Source organism: Microcebus murinus, chromosome 5 (genome assembly GCF_040939455.1).
Source record: "Microcebus murinus isolate Inina chromosome 5, M.murinus_Inina_mat1.0, whole genome shotgun sequence".
Classification (NCBI taxonomy): domain Eukaryota; kingdom Metazoa; phylum Chordata; class Mammalia; order Primates; family Cheirogaleidae; genus Microcebus; species Microcebus murinus.
In genome coordinates this window covers 35,228,465-35,254,415 of record NC_134108.1, presented here as the reverse complement: position 1 = coordinate 35,254,415, position 25,951 = coordinate 35,228,465, and the positions used below count along the sequence as shown (strand labels likewise).

The 25,951-nt window shown below is 36.5% G+C and overlaps 1 protein-coding gene across 2 annotated transcripts; it reads left to right on the top strand.

Moving 5' to 3' along the window:
- Positions 1 to 1,882: 1,882 nt before the first annotated feature.
- HINT3 (histidine triad nucleotide binding protein 3) lies at positions 1,883 to 25,417 on the top strand. 2 transcript variants are annotated; one of them, XM_076002985.1, is made up of 5 exons: positions 1,883 to 2,545; positions 15,154 to 15,271; positions 17,756 to 17,841; positions 20,120 to 20,246; positions 23,143 to 25,417. In XM_076002985.1, exons 1-4 carry the CDS (start codon positions 2,315 to 2,317, stop codon positions 20,219 to 20,221), a joined length of 537 nt encoding a protein of 178 aa, XP_075859100.1. In that variant the 5' UTR covers positions 1,883 to 2,314; the 3' UTR covers positions 20,222 to 20,246; positions 23,143 to 25,417. The 2 variants fall into 2 exon arrangements, with proteins under 2 accessions (XP_075859100.1, XP_075859099.1); XM_076002984.1 differs by having other exon boundaries at positions 1,885 to 2,545; positions 17,756 to 17,825.
- The last annotated feature ends 534 nt before the right edge of the window (positions 25,418 to 25,951 follow it).

Sequence of the window (25,951 nt, the reverse complement as noted above, 5' to 3'; positions counted from 1 at the left end):
ACTTAAACCTAAGGTGTGAAACTATAAGAATTCTAGAAGAAAATGTTGGAAAAACTCTTATAGACATTGGCCTAGGCAAAGAATTTATGAAGAAGACCCCAAACGCAATTACAGCAACAGCAAAAATAAATAAATGGGACCTGATGAAATTAAAAAGCTTCTGCACAGCCAAGGAAACTATCATGAGAACAAATGGACAACCTACAGAATGGGAGAAAATATTTGCATGTTACATATCCGATAAAGGGCTGATAACTAGAATCTATACAGAACTCAGGAAAATCTGCAAAAAAAACCCTATCAAAAAGTGGGCAAAGGACATGAACAGAAACTTTTCAAAAGAAGATAGGCTAATGGCTAACAAACATATGAGAAAATGCTCAACATCTCTAATCATCGGGAATGCAAATCAAAACCACAATGAGATATCACTTATCTCCAGTGAGAATGGCCTTTATCAAAAAGTCCCAAAACAATAAATGTTGGCATGGTTGCAGAGACATAGGAACACTCCTACACTGCTGGTGGGACTGCAAACTAGTACAACCTCTGTGGAAAGCAATATGGAGATACCTTAAAGAGATACAAGTAAAACTACCATTTGATCCATGAATCCCATTACTGGGCATCTACCCAAAAGAACAAAAGACATTCCTTTTTTTTTTTTTCTTTTTGAGACAGAGTCTCACTGTGTTGCTCAGGCTAGAGTGCCATGGTGTCAGCCTAGCTCAGAGCAACCTTAAACTCCTGAGCTCAAGTGATCCTTTGATCCTTCTGCCTCAGCCTCCCAAGTAGCTGGGACTACAGGCATGTGCCACCTTGCCTGGCTAATTTTTTCTATATTTTTAGTTGGCCAATTAATTTCTTTCTATTTTTAGTAGAGATGGGGTCTTGCTCTTGCTCATACTGGTTTAGAACTCTTGACCTTGAGTGATCCACCAGGCTTGGCCTCCCAGAGTGTTAGTATTACAGGCGTGAGCCACTGTGCCCAGCCAAAAGACATTCTTTTAAAGAGACATCTGCACTCGAATATTTATAGCAGCACAATTCACAATTGCAAAGATGTGGAAACAACCCAAGTGCCCATCAATACATGAGTGGATTAATAAAATGTGGTATATGTATATCATGGAGTTCTACTCAGCCACAAAAATCAATGGTGATCTAGCACCTCTTGTATTATCCCAGATAGAGCTGGAGCCCATTCTACTAAGTGAACTATCCTAAGAATGGAAAAATAAGCACATGTACTTACCATCAAATTGGTTTTAACTAATCAATTACTATAAGTGCACATATAGTAATACGATTTCTCTGGTGTTGGTCAGATGGGAGGAGGGAAGAGAGGATGGGTATATATACACATAATGAGTGTGATGTGCACCCTCTGAGGGATGGACACGCTTGACTTGGCTGGGGCAAGGGCAGTATATGTAACCTAAACATTTGTACCCCCATAACATGCTGAAATAAAAAAGAAAAAAAATGTGACCCAATAAAACTTTATTTACAGACAAATACAAAAAGAGAGAGGAATAAATTAAAATGTTATTGCAGTGGTCCAGGTGAGGCATAATGATGCCCTGGCATTGAATTTCTGGAATATTTCAGACTATCAATTACAGGACTCGACGTTTACTTACACATAAGGAATGTGAGATAAGAAAGGTCACTATTTTGATGTATCTGGTGCTGTTAAACAACAACAAAAAGTCAATAGAGATGTTAAGTTCAGTTTGGGACATTTTTAGCTTAAACTCCTAAACTTGTCATAGCTGAAAATGCATACATAAAGCGCCAAACATGATCTATGCTGAAAACAAGGCTCTAGAGGTTTTGCTACGAATTCCTAAAACCAAACTTTAAAAGGATTTTTGAAATATTTAAATTACAAGCGTGATACAATATTGGAACATGCTATGTAACAGGCTTTGGAGAAAGTCTGTACATAATACCCGATGGGCACCATTAAGCCAGACGTTACCGCGCCCCAGTGACGTCACCCGGACGCGCGGCGCGCTTTGCGTTTTGGCGGACGTCCTACGTCATTACCAACGAGGCGCGCGGGGCGAGGTGACTCCTGAGACGCCGTCGGGCGCCCCCTCGTGGCAACCGAGGCTTCGCTGCCCACCACCGTTTACCACTGCGGTCCGCCTGGCTCCGCGCGTGCGCCCATCAGCCTGCGGCACGGCCCAGCGCCCAGGCGAGGGGCGACGCCTCGAGGTAAAACGGCGGAGGTGCGGAAGGTGGAGGCCCTTCGCCGGCCCAGTAGTGCTGGAGAAACCGAGGCTCTAGGCCGCGCGGGGCGGGAGCGATGGCGCAGGAGCCGGTGAACTTGGGCTCTGAGCTGGCCCCAGATTATGAGGCGGGGGCGACTGCAGAACCTCCGGTGCCCTCGGTTGAAGACGCCGAAGACGCTGAAGACGCCGAAGACGCCGAAGACACCGAAGACGCCGAAGACACACCGGAGGACTACGACAGCGAATGCGTGTTCTGCCTGATCTCGAGCGGGCAGGGAACCAGCGCCGAACTCCTGCCTTGTGAGGTGGGCAGCGACGCGCGGCCGGTGTGGGTGTGTGGGGAGCGAGGCCTCGCCGGTGCGGACCGCGGTGGGGAGGATCCGGGTCGCCGCCCAGAGCTGGCCGAGGCAGGGCTGCCCTGTGCGGACGTGGGGGAGCCGGGAAACCCGCCTGGCACCGCTCTGCAGGGATCTTACTGTTAATGACAGACTTACTTTTCTCAGGGGACGAGGAGTGTTTCCCGCAGTGTCCCTGCTGTTCGGAGGGGAGAAAAGATAGTGACAGAGCTAAATATCTCGGCCTGTCTGGGCAGGTACTAAGGGCCTTCGCATAAAATAGCAGTCTGTGGCTTCTGCTTTTATTACAGGGATTCGTCACCTTTCTCCGCTTCTAGATACTGACTGTAAATTCTGCATATTCTAATACTGATACTGAAGAGAACATTAGTAGAAAATAGGTAATGGTAATTGTGAAAAGCTGTTTGTTAGATTGGCTGAAATTAGGCTGAGGGGAGTAGATCTGAAGTCGATCTTTGACTTAATGGCCTCTGATTTCCACTGTCAGTTGGGATGAGTGGAAACTTTCAGAGCACTAAGACTTCGCCCGTGTATATATATGGCACCATCATGGCTCACTGCAGCCTCAAACTCCTGAGCTCAGGAGATCCTGCCTCAGCCTCCCAAGTAACCGGAACTACAGACACGCAACAATATGCCTGGCTAATTTTTCTATTTTTGGGTTTGTTTTTTTTTTATTATGGCATATTATGGGGGTACATTTTAAGGTTTCAATAAATGCCCTTTCCCCCCTCCCCCCACAAGTCTGAGTTTCCAGCATGACCCTCCCAGAGATGGTGCACATCTCACTCATTATGTATGTATATACCCGTCCCCCTCCCCCCTCCCTAATTTTTCTATTTTTTTTGCAGAGATGAGATTTCACTCTTGCTCAGGCTAGTCTCGAACTTCTGGGCTCAGGCGATCCTCCCACATTGGCCCACTTTCCATAAAGATATAAGCTTTTGAGAGAATCAGCTCTAAATATTGTCTGTTGTAGTAATCATTCATTGGTTAAAAATAAATAGAATTGCTTCTAAACACCTTGTTTTAGAGATTCAGTAGTGAGCAATATAAAGGATAGTCACTCCATGTCCAGATTTTATAATCTAAAGAGTAGAATGAATACAGAGGAAGCAGCCAATCACAATGCCCTGTGCTGTGGTTAGGTGGTTTTACACTATTTTGGAAGCCCCTGGGAGGGGCATCTAATCCAGATTTGAGGGGTTAGGGAAGGCTTTCCAGAGGAAATGAGACATGAAGAAATAAGGAGGAGATGACCAGGTGAGGAGAGGAAAAGAAGAATGTCCCAGGTTAGAGAGGTTCAGTTTGTACTATAGGAGAAATTGTCTAACTGGAGCATAGAGTTTGAGGAGATGAGTGGTGAAAGATGAGGCTGGACAGGTAAATAAGGGGACAAATTGTAAAGTGTGTTGCAATTCATGTTAAGGACTTTTGTCTTTATCTGCAAAGCGAAGAGAAACTCTAAAATGTTTATTGTTCAGTTGGGAGGAAGGGGTTGAAGAATCATATGAAGGGGTTTGATCTTTGAAAGGTCATTTTGGCAGCACTGTGGAGAATGATTTAGAGAGGACCAGTCTGTTAGGAGACTATTTGAGTGATCTAGCCTGATGATGGCCTGAAATAAGAATGTGGTAGTGGGATGAAGAAAAATGGATCAATTTAAGAGATGAAGTATTTAGAAGGTGAAACAGGACTATGGGTAGATACAGATCAGTGGTTCTCAAATGGGGGCAATTGTACCCTCCCAGGGAATATTTGGCAATGTCTTGAGATACTCTTGGTTGTAAGAACTTTGGGGAAGGGGGAGGTGCTACTGGCACCTAGTGGGCAGAGGCCAGGTTTGCTGTTAAGATTGTACTGTGCAGGACAGCCCCCACTTTCCCCCCCAAAACAAAAATAATTATCTGGCCCCAAAATGTCAATAGTGTTGAGGTTCAGAAACCCTAATTTAGATGTAGGAGAATGAGGAAGAGAAAAAGAGGGAAGTCAAAGATGACTTCCAGGTTTCTGGCTAGGGTAAACTGGTAGTATAGTGGTAGTACCATTTAATTAAAATTGGGAATATGGGAGGAAAACAGATGGTCAGGGGAGTAGTGGGAAGTAGCAAAGTGATGAATTCAGTTTTGGAGTTGTGGAGTGTGAGGTATCTAAGTACAAATGTTCTTTAAATAGTTGCATAGTCTAGCATTCTGGAGAGAGAGCTGTATCTCTTACAGGAACTATCATTTATAGATGGAAATTGAAAAGAAGGGAATTAATGAGATCACTCAGGAAGTACATGTGAGTAAAAAGTGAAGGGAGGCCTATACAGAACTCTAAAGAACTATAATATCATAGGGACAAGCAGAGGAAGAGGACCTGAAAAGGGCACAGAGAAGAAATAGAGAAATAGAATGAAGGCTTGGAAAGCTAAGAAAAAGGAGTATGTGAAGAAGAAAGGAATTGTCAGCAATTAGCAGTAGTTCCCTCTTATGTGCTTGCAGAGAGGCCAAGTTAGATCAGGACTGGTTTTGTCCCCAAAGTGATGATCTTTAACCTTGAGGAGAGCAGTTCAGTGCAATGGTGAGGCAGAAGGCAGAGAACAGTCGATTGAGAAGACCCAGGAGAAGGAAAGATAGGAAATATAGACAATTTTCACGGAAAACTGGCAATCTAAGGGAGAAGGGAAGAGAATGGTAGCAACAGGGGGAGTTGGGAGTTAAGAGAAAGCTTTTTGTTAATAAAACAGTGAAGACTTTGGTGCATTCAAATACTGATGGAAGATGCCCATGCAGAATGATTTAAAATGGCCCAGGGGGATAGAACTTTGTCCCTGGAAGGAGGAAACTCATTCACTTATTCCTCACTCAATATTTGAATAAATCTGTGTGGCAGGCACTGTTGGAAGCATTGGGATGCAGCAGTAAACAAGACATGCAAAACTACCTGTCCTTATGGAGCTTACATTCTAGTCACAGAAAAGAGACAATAAGCAAAATAATAAATAAAATGTATAGTTTAGTAGATGGTGAAAAACAAAGAAGAGGGGGTTTCAGGTTAAAATTTTGGTCAGGAAAAGCTGCATTAAGAAGGTGACATTTGGGTGAAGTCTTGAAGGAGTTGAATGAACAATTATGTGGCTATTTAGAAGAGGACACAAGGATTGCTGTATAGTGATGAAGGTTAGTTGAGGTTGAGGACATTCAATTAGGTCATACCAGTGACTTCTGCCTCCTCTTGCAGTGTAAGTCTAGGATCAGACAGGGTGGACAGTTGTGTTGATCCACGGTTGTGGTCTTGCCATGCGGGTATTATAGATGTGTAATGGGACAAAATTAAGAATTTATGGTAAGAGAGTGGCTACAGTGATAGACCATGGAATCTGTGCTGAATAGGGGAAGGAAATAAAGATAGCACCTGGCAGGGTGAAAGAATATCAGTTGTCTGTCTGCAGGCCATTGTTGGACTGACCCATAGAGTAAGAAGGGATCTTGCTCTTCATTCATTCTTTATTTTACTAAATATAAAATTAGACTAAAGAGAGGTAAAGTGCATTTTTTAACTCACAGAGTTCAATATTTAGTATACCCCTTGAAACTGCTTTTAAATTTTGCATACTGCAATTCCAGTATTGAAGAGGAAACTCATAGAAAATAGATACTAGTAGCTCTGCAAAGCTTTGTCTAAAAACAGTCATCACACAAAAAAATGGAAAGATATTCCATGCTTATGAATGAAAAGACTCAATATTGTTCAAATGTCCATACTATTCAAAACAATCTACAGATTCAGTGCAATCCCTGGCAAAATACCAGTGACATTCTTCACAGAAATAGAAAAAATGATTCTAAAGATTTATATGGAACCACAAAAGACCCAGAATAGCCAAAGTCATCCTGAGAAAAAAGGACAAAACTGGAGGCATCGCATACCTGACTTCAAATTATACTGCAGAGCTGTGGAACCCAAAAAGCGTGGTACTGGCATAAAAATGGACATGTAGGCCTATGGAACAGAATAAAAACCCAGAAATCCACATACCTATAGTGAATTTACAGTGCCAAGAAAATATAGTGGGGAAAGGACAGTCTCTTTAATAAATGGTGCTGGGAAAACTGGATAGCCATAGCCATATATAGAATGAAAACTAGACCCTTATCTCTTGACATATACAAAAGTCAAATCAAAATAAAGACTCAAGTCTAAGATCTGAAACTACAAAACTACTAAAAGAAAACATTGAGGAAATGCTTCAGGACATTGGTCTGTGCAAGGACTTCTTGAGTAATACCCTCACAGCACAGACAACCAAAGCAAAATTGGACAAATGGGATCATATCAAGCTTAAAGGCTTCTGTACAGCAAAGGAAACAATCAACAAAGTAAAGAGACAAGCCACAGAATGGGAGAAAATATCTGCAAGCTACCATCTGACAAGGGATTAATAACTAGAATATATAAAGAGCTCCAACAACTTGATAGGAGAAAATCAAATAATCCAATTAAAAATGGGCTAAGGATCTGAATAGATATTTCTCAAAAGAAGACATACAAATGGCCAACAGGTGTATGAAACAATGGTCAACATCATTAGTTGGCCTGGCGTGGTGGCTCATGCCTGTAATCCTAGCACTCTGGGAGGCCAAGGTGGGTGGATTGCTCAAGGTCAGGAGTTCAAAACCAGCCTGAGCAAGAGCGAGATGCTGTCTCTACTATAAATAGAAAGAAATTAATTGGCCAACTAATATATATAGAAAAAAAAATTAGCCAAGCATGGTGGTACGTGTTTGTAGTCCCAGCTACATGGGAGGCTGAGGCAGAAGGATCGCTTGAGCCCAGGAGTTTGAGGTTGCTGTGAGCTAGGCTAATGCCACGGCATTCTAGCCTGGGCAACAAAGTGAGACTCTGTCTCAAAAAAAAAAAAAAAAAAAAATCATTAGTCATCAGAGAAATGCAAATCAAAACTGTTAATTAGATAAAATGGCCTCAGTTAAAATGGCTTTTATCAAAAAAGACAAGCGATAACTAATGCTGGTGAGGATGTAGAGAAAGGGGGACACTTATACACTGTGGGTTGGAATGTAAATTAGTGCAACCACTATGGAAAACAATATGGAGGTTCCTTAAAAAACTAAAAATAGAACTACCACATGAGCCAGCAATCCCACTGCTGAGTATATATCCAAAGGAGGGAAATTCAGTACATTGAAAAGATATTTGCACTCCTATTTTTATTGCAGCCCTATTCACAATAGCCAAAATATGGAATCAACCTAAGTGTCATCAATGGATAAATGGATAAAGAAATTGTGGTACATATACACACACAATGGAATATTATATAGCCACAAAAATAATGAAATCCTGTTATTTGCAACAACATGGATGAAACCGGAGAGAATATTTGCACAATATGTTAAATGAAATAAGCCAAGCAGAAAAAGACAAATCTTGCATGTTCTCATTCATATGTGGGAGCTAAATATTGAAAACAATTGATCTCATAGAGACAGAGTAGAATGATGGTTACCAGAGGCTGGGAAAGGTAGTATGGAGGGGGAGATAAAGCCGGGATGGTTAATGGGCGCAAAAATATAGTTAGATAGAATTAACAGTATTTGATAGTACAACAAAGTGACTATAATCAACAGTTAGGGTATACTTTAACTAAAAGGGTGGAATTGGAATGTTCCTAACACAAAGAAAGGATAAATGCCTGAGATGATGGATACCCTAATTACACTAATTAGATTAATTCACATTATATGCCTGTATCAAAACATCATGTGTACCCCATAAAGATATACAGCTATTGTGTGCCCCTAATAATTAAGAATAAAAAAATAAAAATAGCCATCAAAAGGGGATGGGATGGTCTAGACTTCTATCACAGCCAACGGTCAGGATTTTTTCTTTATTAGGAACATTCTCAGAGCAAAAAGAGCCTGGGAGCATTTTTATAGAGGAAATTAGACATGATAAATACTTTTGACTAATCTACACCCTAAATAGCAGCACAGGGTGAATATATACAATAGTCCATTGTCAATGGGCAAAATACAAATTGTGTTTTTTCTATTCTCTTACTTAACAACAGCAATCAACACAGAAGATTTATATGACCCAACCCCCCACATACCAAGCTAGCAATCAGTTCTGCAGCAGATACCAGCTGAGTGCCCTCTGATTCAATTCCAACATTATCTACCTAGAGATAGCATCAAATCACACAGGTTGAGGGCTCAGTCTCCAAGACTGCTTCATGCCTCCCACCAGTTGCAAGTCTGGGCCTCCAGAACCTCTAACTGACCAGCTTCAAGTTGGAGATCCCACAACCCTCAATCTCTTTGGATTCAATAAATTTGCTAGAGTGCCTCACAGAACTCAGGGAAACACTTAGGTTTACCAATTTTTTGTAAAGGATATTACAAAGGATACAAATGAAGAGATGCGTAGCGTGAAGTATTGGGGAAGGGCGCAGAGCTTCCGAGTCCTTCCTGTGTGTGCCACTCTCCAGGAACCTCCACGTGTTCAGCTATCCAGAAGCTTTCTGAACTCTGTCCTCTTGGGGTTTTTATGGAGTCTTCATTGGATAGACATGATTGACAACTGTGTGTAAATGTGATTGGACAAAAAGGGTATGCTCTAATACTAGTAGACTGAGTGGGGCAACCCAGTAAGACCTGTCTTTTCAGATTCTTCTTGGTCTTTCTGTGCAGCATTCCTTCCTCCAGGGCATGGGGCAGGACCCTTTCTGAAATGAGAGTCTATAACCTGCAACTAAAAAGTCAGAGGAAGATTAGAGTCCTGCCTCGGGTGTGTGAAAGAACAGGAGGTCAGACAGAGAGAGAGATTCACTTTTCTGAGGCCTGTTTCTGAGGCATAAAGTGACCTAATATTATAACAAAAGACTGTAATTAGGGCTATTGGAGTTATGAGCCAGAGTCTTGTTCTGTCACCAAGGCTAGAGTACAGTGGCATTATCAAAGCGCACTGCAACCTCAAATTCCCAAGCCCAAATGATCCTCCTGCTTCAGCCTCCTGAGTAGCTGGGACTACAGGCGTGTGTTACCATGCCTGGCTAGTTTTTCTAATTTTTTGTAGAGACAGGGTCTCACTCTTGCTCATGCTGGTCTCAAGCTCATGGGCTCAAGTGATCCTCCCACCGTGTCCTCTCAAAGTTCTAGGATTATAGGTATGAGCCACCACACCTGGCCTCCTATTCCTTCTTACACATAAAAGATAGCGTAACCACTCCCTTGCTCCTTGGTATTTTTTTTTTTAGCTTGAGTATATCATAAAAATAATTTCATAAATATATAAAGAAATTCCTCATTCCTTTTATAGTTACACAACACTCCATTGTGAGGATTTACCATAATTTCTTCAACTAGTCTCCCAGATGATTTATGGACATTTGTTTTATTTACAGTCTTTTGCTATCATGAATCATGCTGCAAAGAATAGTCTTATACATATATCATTTCATATTTTTTGCCAGTGTGTCTTTTGAATAGGAGGATCATCTTTCTTAAAATGAGCAATCTGAAGGATGGCTGGGTCAATAGTAGGAATGGAAGAGAGGGTGATGTAAGAGAGCCAGTTTCAATATTTTAGAAAGATTAGTGGAAATCTAATTCAATTTTATTTTGATGCTTATTTGATGCAATTTTGTTTTAATGCTAATTTTATTTAGCATAGGCTAAATAAAACATCAACTTTCTTTGTTTTTAACAGGGATGTTATCTATTGCTGGTGAAGACGGTTATGTTGATTGGTAGTTTTTATTAATTGGAATTGGGAAAATTATTTATATGTGACATTAAGTAAACCCTTTCAAAATAGGGATTGGAGGACCGAGAACTAAGCATTTTGGTTCATTCTAATAGCTGAGTCATGGGATAGTAAATTTTTAGGAACTTCTTGTTATCCTTCTAAAGGATAACTTATCCTTTAGATTGGCACTTACTAGTACTGTTAATCTAAAGAAGTGTTACTCCTGCTATGGAGTAAAATTCAGCTATATCATTTCAAACTAATTCTAACAAGGATGTGTTCTGTGTCAGAAAAACTTACCTCTGGATTTTTGAAAATTAATGCCATAATTGAGGGGAAATAAAAATATATGACATTGTTGTGTTGTGAACCAATCTTGGAAGTATGATTGTGGCAGTTTTGTTGTGCTTGATTTGACCCTCAATATTAACTGTTTCTCAGCTGGAAGTATTAAAGAAATAATAGAAAAAAGTTTAAATAATCAAAAACATTGTGGTCCTTGACATTTCCTTTTCTAAAATATTCTGTGGATATCAATATGTAATTTTACTACTGTTAGGTCTGGAGCAGAGAGGGTGACACACGAAGTCTTATGTGTAGCAAAATGCTATTTTGAGCATCTGAGTGCAGATGGGTGGAGGTCAAAGAAGGAGGGGAAAGCCTTGAGTTTTATCTAGAGAGGTTTTTTTTGGGGGGGGGGAGTGAGTAACACCTGCAGAGACAGGGGAGGGGGGCATCTTTGTCTTTATCAGGGGGTATAGGAATGCCAGTGTGGCTGCAGCTGTCTGTAGTTGAAGTTAGATTTATAACCTTGGACGCTCCAGACTCCTGTGGCATTTGTTTCACAGGCTTTATGATATTTTTTGAGTTTCCACCTGGAAAAAAACCTAACAACTACCAGGCAGAAAAACCATAATAAAAATGGATTAAGAGTGGTATAATTGTCATGTTTGTTGTCTTATGATAACCAAAAATATGGGAATGGTTTGGAGGCCCTTGTTTGAATAGAATTTTGGCTGTTGGAGTGGAAAACTAATGAGCAATCTGTACTCGGAATTTTTCTGAGGGAAATTATACTTATTGATGTTGATTTTATTTAATTTTGACTTTATATTTTTATATAAGACATTGAATAAGGTTATTTAGGGAGCACAGATTTTCTCTTAGAAAAGTTTGAAACCCAAATATAATAAGTTAACTCCCTTCTTTCCTTTTCTTCTTTTTTTTTTATTTTTAAATTTCAGAATATTACAGGGGTACAAATGCTTTGCTTATATAAATTGCATTTACACTGCCTGAGTCAGAGCTACAACTGTGCCCATCCCATGCGAGCACTGCACCCATTAGGTGCTAGTTTACCCATACCTTCTTCCCCCCTCCCACTGGCCTGCCATCTTATGAATGTTACTTCCATTTGTGAAAATAAGTGTTGATCGATTAATATCAATTTAATGGTAAGTGCCTGTGCTGTTTGTTTTTACATTCTTGTGATATTTCACTTAGAAGAATGGGTTCCAGCTCGATCCAGGCTAATACGAGAGGTATTAGTTCACCGTTTTTTATGGCTGAATAGTACTCCATGGTATAGATATACTATATTTTATCAATCTACTTATGTATTGATGGGCACTTGGGTTGTCCCCACATCTTTGCAATTGTGAATTGTGCTGCTATGAACATTCGAGTGCAGATGTCTTTTTCAAGGAATGTCTTTTTTTCCTTTGGGTAAATAACCAGTAATAGAATTGCTGGATCAAATGGCAGTTGTAGCTTTAGTTCTTTTAGGTATCTTCATACTATTTTCCATAGAGGTTGTACTAGTTTCCAGCCCCACCAGCAGTGTATGAGTGTTCTTATCTCTCTACATCCACGCCAATATTTGTTGTTTTGGGACTTTTTGATAAAAGCTATTCTCACTGGGAGTTAAGTTATATCTCATTGTGGTTTTGATTTGCATTTCCCTGATGATTTGAGTTGTTGAACATTTTTTCATGTGGCAATTATTTTCTCCAATTCTGTAGGTTGTCTATTTGTTCTAATGATAGTTTTCCTTGGTTGTGCAGAAGCTTTTTAATTTGATCAGTTCTCATTTATTTATTCTTCTTGTTGGCGTGATTGCTTTTGGGGTCTTCTTCATAAATTCTTTGCCTATGCCTATGTCTTATATAAGAGTTTTTCCAACATTTTCTTCTAGAGTTATTATGGTTTTATGCCTTAGGGTTAAGTCTGTTATCCATTGTGAGTTGATTTTTGTGAGTGGTGAGAGGTGTAGATCCTGTTTCAGTCTTCTACATGTGGCTATCCAATTTTCCCAGCACTATTTATTGAATAGAGATTATTTTTCCCAGTGTGTGTTATTGTTTATTTTGTCAAAGATCTGATGGCAATATGAGGATGGTTTCATATCTGGGTTCTCAGTCCTGTCCCATTGGTCTATGTCTGTGTTCTTAAGCCATTATCATGCTGTTTTGGTTACTATAACCTTGTAGTGTAGCTTGAAGTCTGGTAAATTGATGCCTCCCAATTTGTTCTTTTTGATTAAGGCCACCTTGGCTATAAGGGGTCTTCTCTGGTTCCATACGAAGCATAGAATTATTTTTTCTAGATCTGCAAAAATTGGTATTTTAATAGGGATTGGATTGAATCTGTAATCATTTTGGGTAGTATAGACATTTTAATGATATTGATTCTATCAATCCATCAGCATGGTGAAGGAGACGTCTCTGAGTCAGATTGGCTGAGACCCAAAATCAGCAGAATGGGAGCACATTGCTTATTCCCAGAATTGGCAAGATGTGACTTGTTGACCAGCAGAGAGAACTGTTCCTCAGGGCAAATGGTCAAGGACCTGTGGTTTTGCATGAGAGCCAAGGTTGTCTGTTGTCCTGCACGCATAACCAGATGCTGAAGGATGGGGATGCAAGTGTCCCCTCCCCTTTCTCTTGAGCTATGTCTAGAGGAACAGCTCCTGCTGACATCTGGCAGTCACATCCTGGGAAAGTAGCTGCAGGATGCTTGCCAAATTGAACAGTATAAAAATAAAATGACTAGTGCTTTAAGTGCTGCAGTCTTGTACTGTCTTTTGTGTCTGTGTGTTTTTGTGTGTCTTTCTGTATTTATCCCCTCGTCCTGCAGTCGGGCCACGACAGCATGGTTTAGGTTTCCATCTGTTAATGTCCTCTGCTATTTCCTTCCTCAGTGTTTCGTAGTTCTCCTTTTAGAGGTCTTTCACTTCCTTAGTTAAATATATTCCTAGGTATTTTATTTTCTTTGTTGTTATTGTGAAAGGTATTGATTCTTTGATTTACTTCTCAGCTTGACTATTGTTGGCATATATGAATGCTATTAATTTGTGTACATTTATTTTATAACCTGAGACTTTGCTGAATGTATTTATCAATTCCAGTAGTCTCTTTGCAGAATCTTTGAGGTTTTCTATAATAGATATAAGATCATATCATCAGCAAAGAGTCATAGTCATAGTTGGACCTCTTCTGCTCCCACCCCCACCCCCCATTCGGATACCCTTGATTTCCTTCTCCTGTCTGGTTGCTCTGGCTAGGTCTTCCAGCACTATGTTGAATAGAAGTGGTGATAGAGGACAACCTTGCTGGTTCCAGTTCTAAGTGGAAATGTTTTCAATTTTTCCCTGTTCAGTATGATGTTGGCTGTGGGTTTGTTGTGTGTGGCTTTTATCATTTTGAGGTAAGTCCCGCTAGTGCCTATTTTGTCAAGCAAGCATTCTTATAAATGAGTGCTCAATTTCGTCAAATGCTTTTTCTGTGTTTGTTGAGAGGACCTACAAAGAACTTGTACCTATCCTGCAGAAATTATTCCACAACATTGAGAAGGAAGGAATCCTTTCTAACACATTTTATGAAGCCAACATCACCTTGATAACAAAGCTAGGAAAGGACTCAACTAAAAAAGAAAACTACAGACCAATAACCCTCATGAATATAGATGCAGAAATTCTCAACAAAATTTTAGCAAACCAAATTCAGCTGCTCATCAAAAAAATAATCCATCACAACCAAGTGGGTTTCATCCCAGAGATGCAGGAATGGTTCAACATACACAAATCTATAAATATAATTCACCACATAATTAGAAGTAAAAACAAAGTCTTTTTCCTCTTTTTTTGTGCATTACTTGTGTAGAGTAATGTAAACCAAAATGCTGATGCCATACATGTTATGGATTTGGCCCATAAGTTATTACAATATACTGGAATTTGTTTTAGCATTTCAAAGTCTTTTTAATGCTGTAAAGTGCAACTAAACATAAAGAAAAGTATATATTTGTAATTGCTTTAAAAATGTTTAAAAATGTAATCCCTGAATATGTAGTTGCTTGCTGATGTTCTTGTTATATCTGAGGGTAATGCCACTTTGGAAAAAAAGTTAAATGTAAAAAGGAATTTCTCTATTGTGCTGTAATTCTATAGTCAAACCTTTAAAAGTACATATTAAGAGTGAAAAAAACTTTAGGGTAGGGCTAGAGAAATGTATAATGAAATAAAAAATTCTGGGATTATTGGTAATGAAGTTTTAATGAACTTCACTCATAATTATTTTCCTGAAATAGACTTCATATGTCTTTTTATGCTCTAGAATAAATGAGCATCTCATGAAGGAAGCATTATGAACTTAATGGATAATTATAAAATTGCCCAGTAGGGCTTAGTTGTAATGTAAGTACCATTTCCCTATCAGACAGATTTATGATGTTTAAGTCATGCCAGATAGCATTAGGAAAATAGTTTTAAAAATTCACTAACAAATATGTTTTTTCTTTAGAATGAAGACCTAGTTTGCTTCAAAGATATCAAACCAGCAGCACCTCATCATTATCTTGTAGTGACAAAGAAGCATATTAAAAGCTGCAAAGAGCTAAAAAAAGATCAAGTAGAACTGGGTAAGATGATGGTAATATTCTTCATTATTATATTAATATATCATGTTGAATTGGCATCAGGGATGGCAGTGAAGATTAAAAAGAAAAAGTCTGTCCAGGTATTATGACAAAGGAACATAATGACTTTTTGAAATGTTCATTATAAAAAATTTTAAATTATACAGAAATAAAGACAATAGTATAATTCCCATGTATTTGTCACTCAGCTTCCACATTTATTAACTCACAGCCAATTTTTTTTTCAGACATTACCCTTCTTCCACAGTGGATTTGAAGCAAATCCCAGACATTGTGCTATTTAATCTTTAAAATCGCTGAAAGAAAATACCTCTTTATGCTTTTTTAAATGATGCCTTTTCTTGACTCTGAAATGAAAGGTGCTATGAAAAATTATAAACAAACAAGTTATGATATGGCATATGAGCTCATATTGCCTGATGGTGAGATCATGTTGGTACTTGCCTTGTAGTTTCCTATAAAGATGAATTAGCACCAAAATTTAATTATGAGATTTTAGTCATGAACTTTTAGATTCTGAAAAGGAGATTCTGAAATGTAGTCTGTTGCAGGATTATTCTTCATTTTCCTACTCATGCTTTCTGTGACTTGCCACCTATCATTTTGAGACATTTTTAACTTCACTTCAAATCTACTTTGACAGCCTTTTTCACCAGCATCTGAGATTAGTTTGATTAATACTTTAAAGTAGCCTTACAAGATAGACAAATTGGGCCAGATTTTTAAAAGGTGAGTAACCTCTTTGATATAAAACCTTGATGTGTAGTTCATTAGTGTTTAGGCTACTGAATTAACAGTATTTAAACTGTTTATTCTGTACTGCAAAACTTTTTAGTCATTTGAAGTTCTGTCAGTACATTTCAGAATATATATGATTTATAACTGGAGGGTAGCTTTCGAGTTTATAAAGATCAGATCCAACTTCTATTTACCTGAATGATTGAAACATTTCTTCTTTCTTATTAAAAGTTCCTATTTTCATTCTTATAATTATTTCCTAGAGATCATACTGTAGCTTTTGGGAAATTTTTCAATTTATCTTCAAATTAGAGGTGAGTTTGTAGAGAATAGAGGCTGCTGTTATAACTAGTTTTTATAACTGTTCAAATCAGATGTCACTAACTTTGAAGCAGCTGGTGGAGTATTTGAGATTTCATTATATTTCTCTCTGCTTTTGTGTATATTTGAATATTTTCATAATAAAAGGTAAATTAACTTTTATACAGTCTATAAAATTGGGGAAATAATAAGCATTTGCAAGAGCTCAATAATACTATCAAGCACTATTACTATAATTGACATTTATAGAATTCCACCTAACTACAGAAAATACATTTTTTAAGAAGCATGTTTACCAAGGTTGACCATATTTTGAGCAATAAAATAAGGTTCAAAACATTTCAAATGATTGAACTCTTATAAAGTATGTTTTCTGAAGACAATGTAATTAAATTAGAAAAAATAATAAAATATACAGTTGCACTAATTAAATAACATCTAAATAATAGCACAAAGAAGAAAATATTTTGAATTGATTGGCAACAAAAAGATATCAGAATCATATGGTACTGGCCTGGTCATGGAAGTCTGCAGTCTCTCAGCTAAAGCCTGACTTAAACATTGATGATTTTATAAGCCTCAATATAGCAACCATCCTCTGTAGATTCTTTTACTTCCCCCCTTTTCAAATGTATGGTTACACCATTCAGAAACAAAGAAGGCCTAAGGTTTAGTATTGTGCTCTCAAGATCCTGGGTTACCAAAATTTTTCTAATGTGGAGGTTTATCCCCATCTGCAGGCCATAAAGCACTAAGACAAAAGGAAGATGGAATTTGGAAGCCAAAGTTGTCCTACAAATAAATGTTTAGCTAGTCAAGACTAGTGTGACTTCAAGGGAAATCATATCCTTATTTGGGTTCAAAGACAAATTCAAAGTTTTCCTATCTTTCTTATTAATTTAAACAATTTCTGTTTAATTAAATACTTAGTCTCCTTATGATTAGAATTAGTACGTAGTATAACCAGATGTCCTAAATTACCACTTGATAGTACCTCTCAACAACTGTCCAAAGCCTGCCTATGATATTTTGTGAGCCTGTCTAGATATTTTTTGATAGTGATGTTCCAGTGTTGTGTTGCAACATCCAGTGTAATGTTGCAATTTGAAACTTCATTTCAGTTGTAGATAAAATCAGCAAACTTCTCAGTAACCTAGAGCTATTGAATGTGTCTTTTATTTTATTTATTTATTTATTTATTTATTTATTTATTTATTTATTTATTTATTTATTTATTTATTTATTTATTTTTGGTATTTCAGCATACCAAACCATGTTTGAATGTGTCTTTTAAATGTTTACCCATTGATATGACTTTTGACTAGGAGCTGAAACATTAAGATTAGTAGCAGTTTAGTGAACTTAATGTTTCCTAGCTGGTAATGCAGATCCTTTCCTGTTTTACAGTTGAGAACATGGTAACTGTTGGAAAAGCCATTCTTGAAAGGAATAATTTCACTGACTTCACAGATGTGAGGTATGAATATTTCAAGGTAGAAACCAAATATTATACATTATAAACTTTTTTGAAATATTTCATGGAAAATGGAAGGAGCAGTGTCAGAGTTTGTGGTTTAAATGCAGTTTTCCTGAAAGTGAGAATATAGTTCATTGATAGTATAAATTTAATAAAATTTCTTCCTCTCATTTCTCAATAACTTCCAATAATCTCCACTTACAGTTTGGATAAACAAGTACTAATACATACGTGCCATAGGTAGGGAAAATAGTTACAAGTCTATATTTCTTTGTTCAATATGAGCATTCCTATAAAATTATAAGTTGAATTTTCTCAGAAAAACTTTATGTGGTTTAAAAATACATTATTATACTTCTAGCATGAAATTAACTTGAATTTATCTACTGAATTCTGGCATACACCAATGTTTGAGCAAAAGCACATGATGTTCAATTTGTCAACTGTTTTAATTAATCTAAGTAATGTTTTTCTTTTTAAAATATTTGTAACTTTGCTTCTGTGACCCAGGCAGTTCCAAGGCAGATATATTAGTGATTACTTCTAGCACTTTTGAGCTGGAATTCAGAATAGAACTGAATTCTAATGCTGTCCATGTTACTTGTTGTGTACTTTACTTACACTGGCTGTAAGTAAAGATAAGTCACTCAGACAAGTCATTTAACCTCTCCAAGATAATACCTGCTCTGCCTGCTTATAGGCTTAAATGAGATTATGTGTGTGAAAATTCTCTGAAAACTGTTAAGCATTATCCAAGTGTAATGATGACAAGGAACTGATGGTGTTTGAGACCCTTTGGCCCCAAGCAGCACATTTCTTTCCTAGTGATAGGAGTGCTCCTTAAAAGAAATGACTGTTGGAAAAGGAGTAAAGAGCCGAGTCTCAATCACAACTCTACCACTGACTAGCTCTGTGACCTTGGGAACTATCTTAAACTTTTTGTATCGTGGCTTCCCCATCTTTAAAATGAAAGGGTTGGGTGAAGCATTGAGTTACTTATAGCTTCTAGATTACTTGATTCTGCATTATATGGCTGTTTCACAGAAGGAAAATCTAGTCTCCTCTTCTAGGTAGTGGTGGAAGCTTTTCAGTATGTACAGCATATCTGACTCTATACTGTTAGTCCCAGAGGATCACTGATGCAATATAGCATTTCTCCTGTGCCTTCTTTCCATGCTCCCAATCATTTTTAGTTTGAACAGGGAAATATTTCTAGGCTTTGATTTTTGTTACAGGTGTGCCTTGCTCCACTCAGCATACTGGGACTTACAAAACTGTAAACTGATTTTTTTTTTTTTTTTTTTTTTGAGACAGTCTTACTCTGCCCGGGTTAGAGTGCCGTGGCGTCAGCCTAGCTCACAGCAACCTCAAACTCCTGGGCTCAAGCAATCCTTTTGCTTCAGCCTCCCAAATAGCTGGGGCTATAGGCACATGCCACCATGCCCGGGTATGTATGTATATATATATATATATATATATATATATATATGTATATATATATTTTTTTTTCTAGCCAATTAATTTCTTAGTAGAGACAGGGTCTCGCTCTTGCTCAGGCTGGCTTCAAACTCCTGACCTTGAGCCATCCTCCCGCCTCAGCCTCCCAGAGTGCTAGGATTATAGGCATGAGCCACCACACCCAGGCTATAAACTGATTTTTAAGAAGTTAAATCATATTTTTAAAACTTTTTTTTTTACTATTTAAAGAAATTCTCTTAGAAATTTTTATAAAGTAATTATGAATAATTATTTAATTTCAGTATTAAGCAAGAAACTTAAGTGATGATAAAGTTTTTTTATGATGACATAATTAATCTCACTACTGAAATGTTGATTGGTAAGGAAATGCCTGAGCACATTCTTAAAGGAAAAAGCATGCCATCTACTGGCTATGTCTTAGAATAAAGGAACACTACTACTTGAGCATCCAGTGATTTTTTTAAGTTCATTGCAGGAGCATATTTTAGGAGAATTAAAGCTTAAGATGATAAGGACTGAAGTGATAAGACATTATGCCAACTCAAAATTCATAAGGATTATACTGATGCATAATATGTTATTAAGGCTTTCATTATGGTAAGTTTATTTTACTGTGAACTTCAACATGAAAAGAAGAAGAAGTGTGTGAATACTCTGAAATACATAAAGAAAAACTGTAAAAGATTTGTGAGTAATAATCTGCCTTAGATGTCTGTTTTTGATAAATCTTTAATATTTCTGTATTTTCTTCTGAAAAGTGGCTTTAAACTGTTGTAGAATTGATTTTTCAATCATTTCTTACCTTTCTGTTGTAGGATGGGTTTCCATTTGCCACCATTCTGTTCCATTTCCCACTTGCACCTCCATGTTCTGGCACCAGTCAGTCAACTTGCCTTCTTATCCAGATTGGTTTATAGAGTCAATTCTTATTGGTTTATTACAGTAAGTATTTAAAATATTAATCCTTTTTGTTGCAGTTTTTCTTTTCTTGGCAGTAGTAGGCACTTACAGCTCTTACAGGCTTGATCACCTGTTTTAACATACTGTTTGCACATACCCAAAATAATATTTTTAATTTGTGGGATTTTCTAGGTCATCAGACGTGTAGGAAGAGAAGCTATAAGTAAGTGTCTCCCATTGTAAGCAGGGGATATGATATAGAAGAACCATAGTATTCAGAGTTCAAACTATGGAGTTAGATCTGGATTCAAATTCTGGCTCCATTGCTTACTTGAAAGGAACATGTGAAAGTTACATTCCTTAAAAGAGTTGATGAGATAATTTATGTGTAAAGCAATTAAGGCATTATCTTGCAAATAGGAAGTACTCAATAAATGTTACCTGTTGCCTCTATTATCATATTCATAAACATCATTGTAGAAATTGAGTGTTTATATTTTTTGATAGTAAGTCTAAACACCTTAGCAAAGGGTTGCAGTAGTGACGTCAACTGCTAGATCTGAGGATGAAGCTTTGAGCCTAAAAAATTGCAGAATTCTGCTTTGCTGAAGCAAAAGTAGAATAGAATTCAGCTGTTTATATGCCTGTGGTCTGAAAGTTAAGCCATAGTTATTAAGTGACTCTGGCCCCTCTAGGGCCACTTGACCAGTAATTTATTAGGCTGTTACTTTATGTGTCCATGACACCTATAGGTAAGGTGACCTATAGTTGCTGTAGGTGAATAATCACTAGATAGTATTTATTTACCATTAGTAAATGAATTACATTACTCTCGTCATAGTACAGAACAATTGAAAAAGTATCTGATTTCTAGAAACTTCATATTTCAAACATATCATCCCTTTCTTCAACTTGTTCAGAGGATTTCATTTAAATAACATATATTATATGAATATGTGTGTATATATGTTTGTATGTATTTGAAATTTAAAAAGTGGGACATTCTGTAGGATAGCTGGTTTGGTTTCTTTAAAAAGTCAGTGTAATGGAAAAGGGATTTTAAATTTTTAAAGAAATTCAGAGTATTATGGGGATACAAATGTTTTGGTTACATGAATTGCTTTTGTACAGATTGAGTCAGAATTATAAGTGTGCCCATCACCCAGGTAGTGTGCACTGTACCCATTGGGTGTGAATTCACCCATTTCCCCCTCCTCCCTCCCACTTACTTGATTTCCATTGAATTTTCCTACTGTATGTGCACATGAGTGTTGATCTATTAGTTCCAATTTAGTAGTGAGTTCATGTGGTTTTTGTTTTTCCATTCTTGTGATATTTCACTTAAAAGGATGGTCTCAGTTCCATCCAGGTTGTTACAAAAGGCATTAGTTCACCAATTTTTTTATGGCTGAGTAATACTCCATGGTATACATATACTATATTTTATTAATCCATTAATATATCAATGGGCACTTGAGTGGTTTCCACATCTTTGCAACTGTGAATTGTGCTGCTATAAATACTAGAGTGCAAGTGTCTTTTTTTAAATAAAATGTCTTTTTTTTCCTTTGAGTAAATACCCAGTAGTGGGATTTCTATTTCAAATGGTAGGTCTACTTTCAGTTCTTTGAGGTATCTCCATACTACTTACCATAGAGATTGTACTAGTTTGCAGTGTCACCAACAGTGTGTAAGTGTTCCTTTCTCTCCATATCCACACCATCATCTGTTGTTTTGGGACTTTTTGAAAAAAGACATTCTCACTGGAGTTAAGTGATAATCTCATTGTGGCTTTGATTTGCATTTCCCTAATGATTAGAGACATTGAACATTTTTTCATATGCTTATTGGCTATTTTTAAATAAAAAAATTAATGAAAATATATTTTTGTAATGTTTTTAACTGTATTCATTATATGAAAGACTTTTTAATTAGAAAACATGAATGTTAAAATTATGAGATGTATTAATTGTTCAACCTGGGAATCAGAACTCTTAAAATCTGGGACTTCTTTAATATATATTATGAGACTGAAAAAAATCAAGAGAAAGATACTGAAGTTTATTCCAACTATTATATAATGTTTTATTTATTTTTTTTTTATGCCTAGTAAGATTGGCATAATGTTTTAGATTACATAGCATGATTGAGAAAAACTCTGAAATGATGTAACTTGAAGATTTTAGTTTACTTTAAAAAAAATAGACTTTCTTTTTTAGAGTGCATTTAGGTTCACAGCAAAATTGAGTGGAAAGTACAGTTTCTTTGTACCTCCTCCCACACATGCACAATTGCTGCACTATGACATCCTATATTACAGTAGTACATTTGTTGTAATGGATGAACCTACACTATAAATTGTTATCACCCAAGGTCCATAGTTTACCTTAGGATTCCCTCCTGGTTGTACGTTCTGTAGGTTTTGACAAATGTATAATGATGTGTATCCCCCATCAGGATAGTATCATACAGAATAGTCTCACAGCCCTAAAAATCTTTTGTGCTATGCCTCTTCATCCTTTCCTCTCTTCTAACTCCTGAAAAACACTGATCTTTTTCATGTCTCTGTAGTTTTTCCTTTTCCAGAATGTCTTATAGTTGGAATCATACAGTATGTAGCCTTTTCAGATTGGCTCCTTTCACTTAGTGACATGCATTTAAGGTTCTTCCATATCTACTTTCCTTTTTAAAACTTTAGTATTATATTTATTTTCCTTATCTTATTGAAACTTTTTAATGGATTTTCAATGTAGGTAACAATCAGCCTATTCATATATAATGTAGAATACCTTTACTATAATTTATTATACTGAGAGATTTTTGTAAGATATTTTTAGGAACAGAGTGTATAGTACCTAACTTTTGTGATGTGCCAGTAGAATTATTTGATAGAGATTATAATATCTAAAATTTAAAAGTATGTGTTTTTAAATTACAGGCTGACCATTTGATTGAAAAACTAAGGACATGAAAATGTCAACAGTGGAAGATTTCCCTAATCTTGGCACAATATTAAAATATTTTGGTCCCTTTGAAGTGTAATTGCAATTTTAAGGTTTGTTGGGTTTTATGGGAGGCTATTAGTGAGTAGCCTTAAATCTTTTCTGAAATGTCTTTTTCCTGAGATCTGTGATCTAGTTATATGAATACTTTGTCACTGACTTCTTTGGTTTAATGGTTACTTGTCTAAGGATTTTACATATATGATGCTATAGATAAAATCCCATTTAAAACAAATTCTGTTAATTGAGAAGGGTTATGTATTTTTTTAAAAGTCAAAATATTTTCATGTCTCAGTAAATGGTCAGTTATAATAGTGATTTATTTATGAAGAATAAAATTCCATAGAAAGTACTTTATTGGAACTTTTATTACTGTGAAGGAGAAAAAGAATTTAGCTATTTCTTGACAATTCTACAGTTTTACACATAAATTTTCAAAATAAAGAATACTATACCACACAGTGATCTCTCTGATTTTGCAGATGGAAAGAATTATATATATGTCACTTTATATTCAAATTTCAGTTGCTGGTCTTCACTTATTGAAGTCTTGTATCTTTTTAATAAACTGGCCCTGAAAACTATATAATATATATAATTTCTAACAGTGAGTTTACAAAAACAATCAGATTGGCTATCAGAAGTCACTGTACTGGAATTTTGCCTGTAATAACATAAAGGGGAAGAAACAAAGTGATTCTAATGTATTAAAGCTAGCAGAAACTTGCTTTATGGCCTTTTTTTTTTTTTACTAAAAGGAAATTAGAATAAAAAGTGGTTTAAGAGACTTAGCTTTTATCATGAAAAGAGCCTTATTTGGAAGTAGAGATAGATAGGCTTAGATGAGAACATTATTTTAGTAATACAATGTTAATATTATTGATAAATCATTTTAAGAGATATATTTCTTTAGGAATTGTCTTGTGGTGCCAATCTACAGTCACAGTAGTGAATGTGAATGAAGAGTAGGTACTGAAAGCTAATCCTACATTGTGCCAGGGTGCAATAGTAACACATACATGAATATAAATGAACATAAAGATTAATGTATTGTCGGAAATAAGCTGAGATTACTAGTTTTCTTTTTTTTTGGCATGACATTAAACATAGTTTTAAGTAACAAAATACTGCAATGCTTAGTTACAACATCTGGAATCAATATTGTTTCATTTGTTCATTAATTTATTCATTTAGCAAACACTGTGTTAAGCATTTAATGTGTACCAGACACTGGCAGGATCAGGAAATAAAGAAATGAAAATGGAAAGTCTGCCTGCAATTGCTATACAGGGGTCAGACAAAATCAGCTATTGGAATTTAATGTGTTAAGTGCCATAATGTCCACAGAAGAAACTGTGGAGGGGGAAACACTTCTGAGAGCAGGTGGCAGTAGATCTGAGTATTCAAGACTGAATGTTAGGCAAGTAGACTGTGACGGTTTAGGCTAAGAAACCTACATATACTTTCCTTGAGTTCTGCTTCCCCTGTTATTTACTTTACAATTGACATAAGTGTCCAAATTCCATCTCATTCACTGAAGGTGAAGAGAGGAATTGGAAGTAGGAGTTTGGGGCTCTCAAAATTAGATTTAGAGGCTCTCCAGCACTGCTTTGTGATATAGCTCACTGAGCAACTACAAAGATTAACAGTTACAAGTTTCTATAAATCATAATATGACTAACCTCAGGGAAGGAATTTTCAACAGCTGCAACCTTGAGTCTTTTACTGTGTGAACTTGCAATGATATAAGTGATAACATTATAACAATAACATGTAAAGTATTTAAGGAATTCTCAAATACTTTACGGACCTCTTAAAAAATGTAATTAGCCAATTGATCCAATTTATGTAGGTTGATACTGTCTTATATAAGTTTTTCTTTGTTAGAAAACCTTTGGAAACACATTTTTAGTGGAAGTTGTCTTTTATTTATTAAACTTAATAATCAAATTACTATAATTAAAATCCACTTAGCCTTTTCAGTAGTCTAAATATTTGGTAACTCCCTAGCTATCTATAACACTAGTTCAAAACAAAGCTAATTTATAACCTGTCTTAAAATGTTTTAAGTGGTACTGAGAGTGTTATTTATGCATGTTGTGATACTATTTGTGTAATTATGTAATTGTAAAATTTTTATAATGAGCCATTTCAAACTGTGCTTACTTAGCTAGAAGAAAATGAAATAAAATGGAAAAATACTGTGTCAAATTTGCCTGTCTGGACTTTTTTAATAGTACTGAACACAGAGGTTCAAATAAAAGGTGTTTGATAAATTGGTTGATTACAAAGCATGAAAGGTTCACTGTAGAGAAGTGTAAACACACTTCTTTCATATAAAGAATTTAAGGTTAAGAGCCCAGTTTTTATTAATGGCTCATATACTTATAGTTTTTGATGTCAAAAAGTCATCTACTTGATGCTTACAACTTTTATTAATTTTTTAGTGTATACTAGGTACAAGTACTCCAAGTCACTAAAATGAAGCTAAAACCTGTTGATTCATATGTTATGTCAGCTTTTATTTTAGAAGTATAAGTACAAAAAAACATCTGTGATTCAGCTTAAATCAACTTAATGAAAATATCTAAGTTCACTTCTGATGAAGGAGAATGAGTTCCTTATTGTATGATTAGTTATTTGAAACCACCATAGGTAGGGAAGGATCCATAATCAACAGTGGTGCATTAATTAGACCAATCTCTAAGCCAAATATTTTTTGAGGAAGTATCTTTTCTATTCATA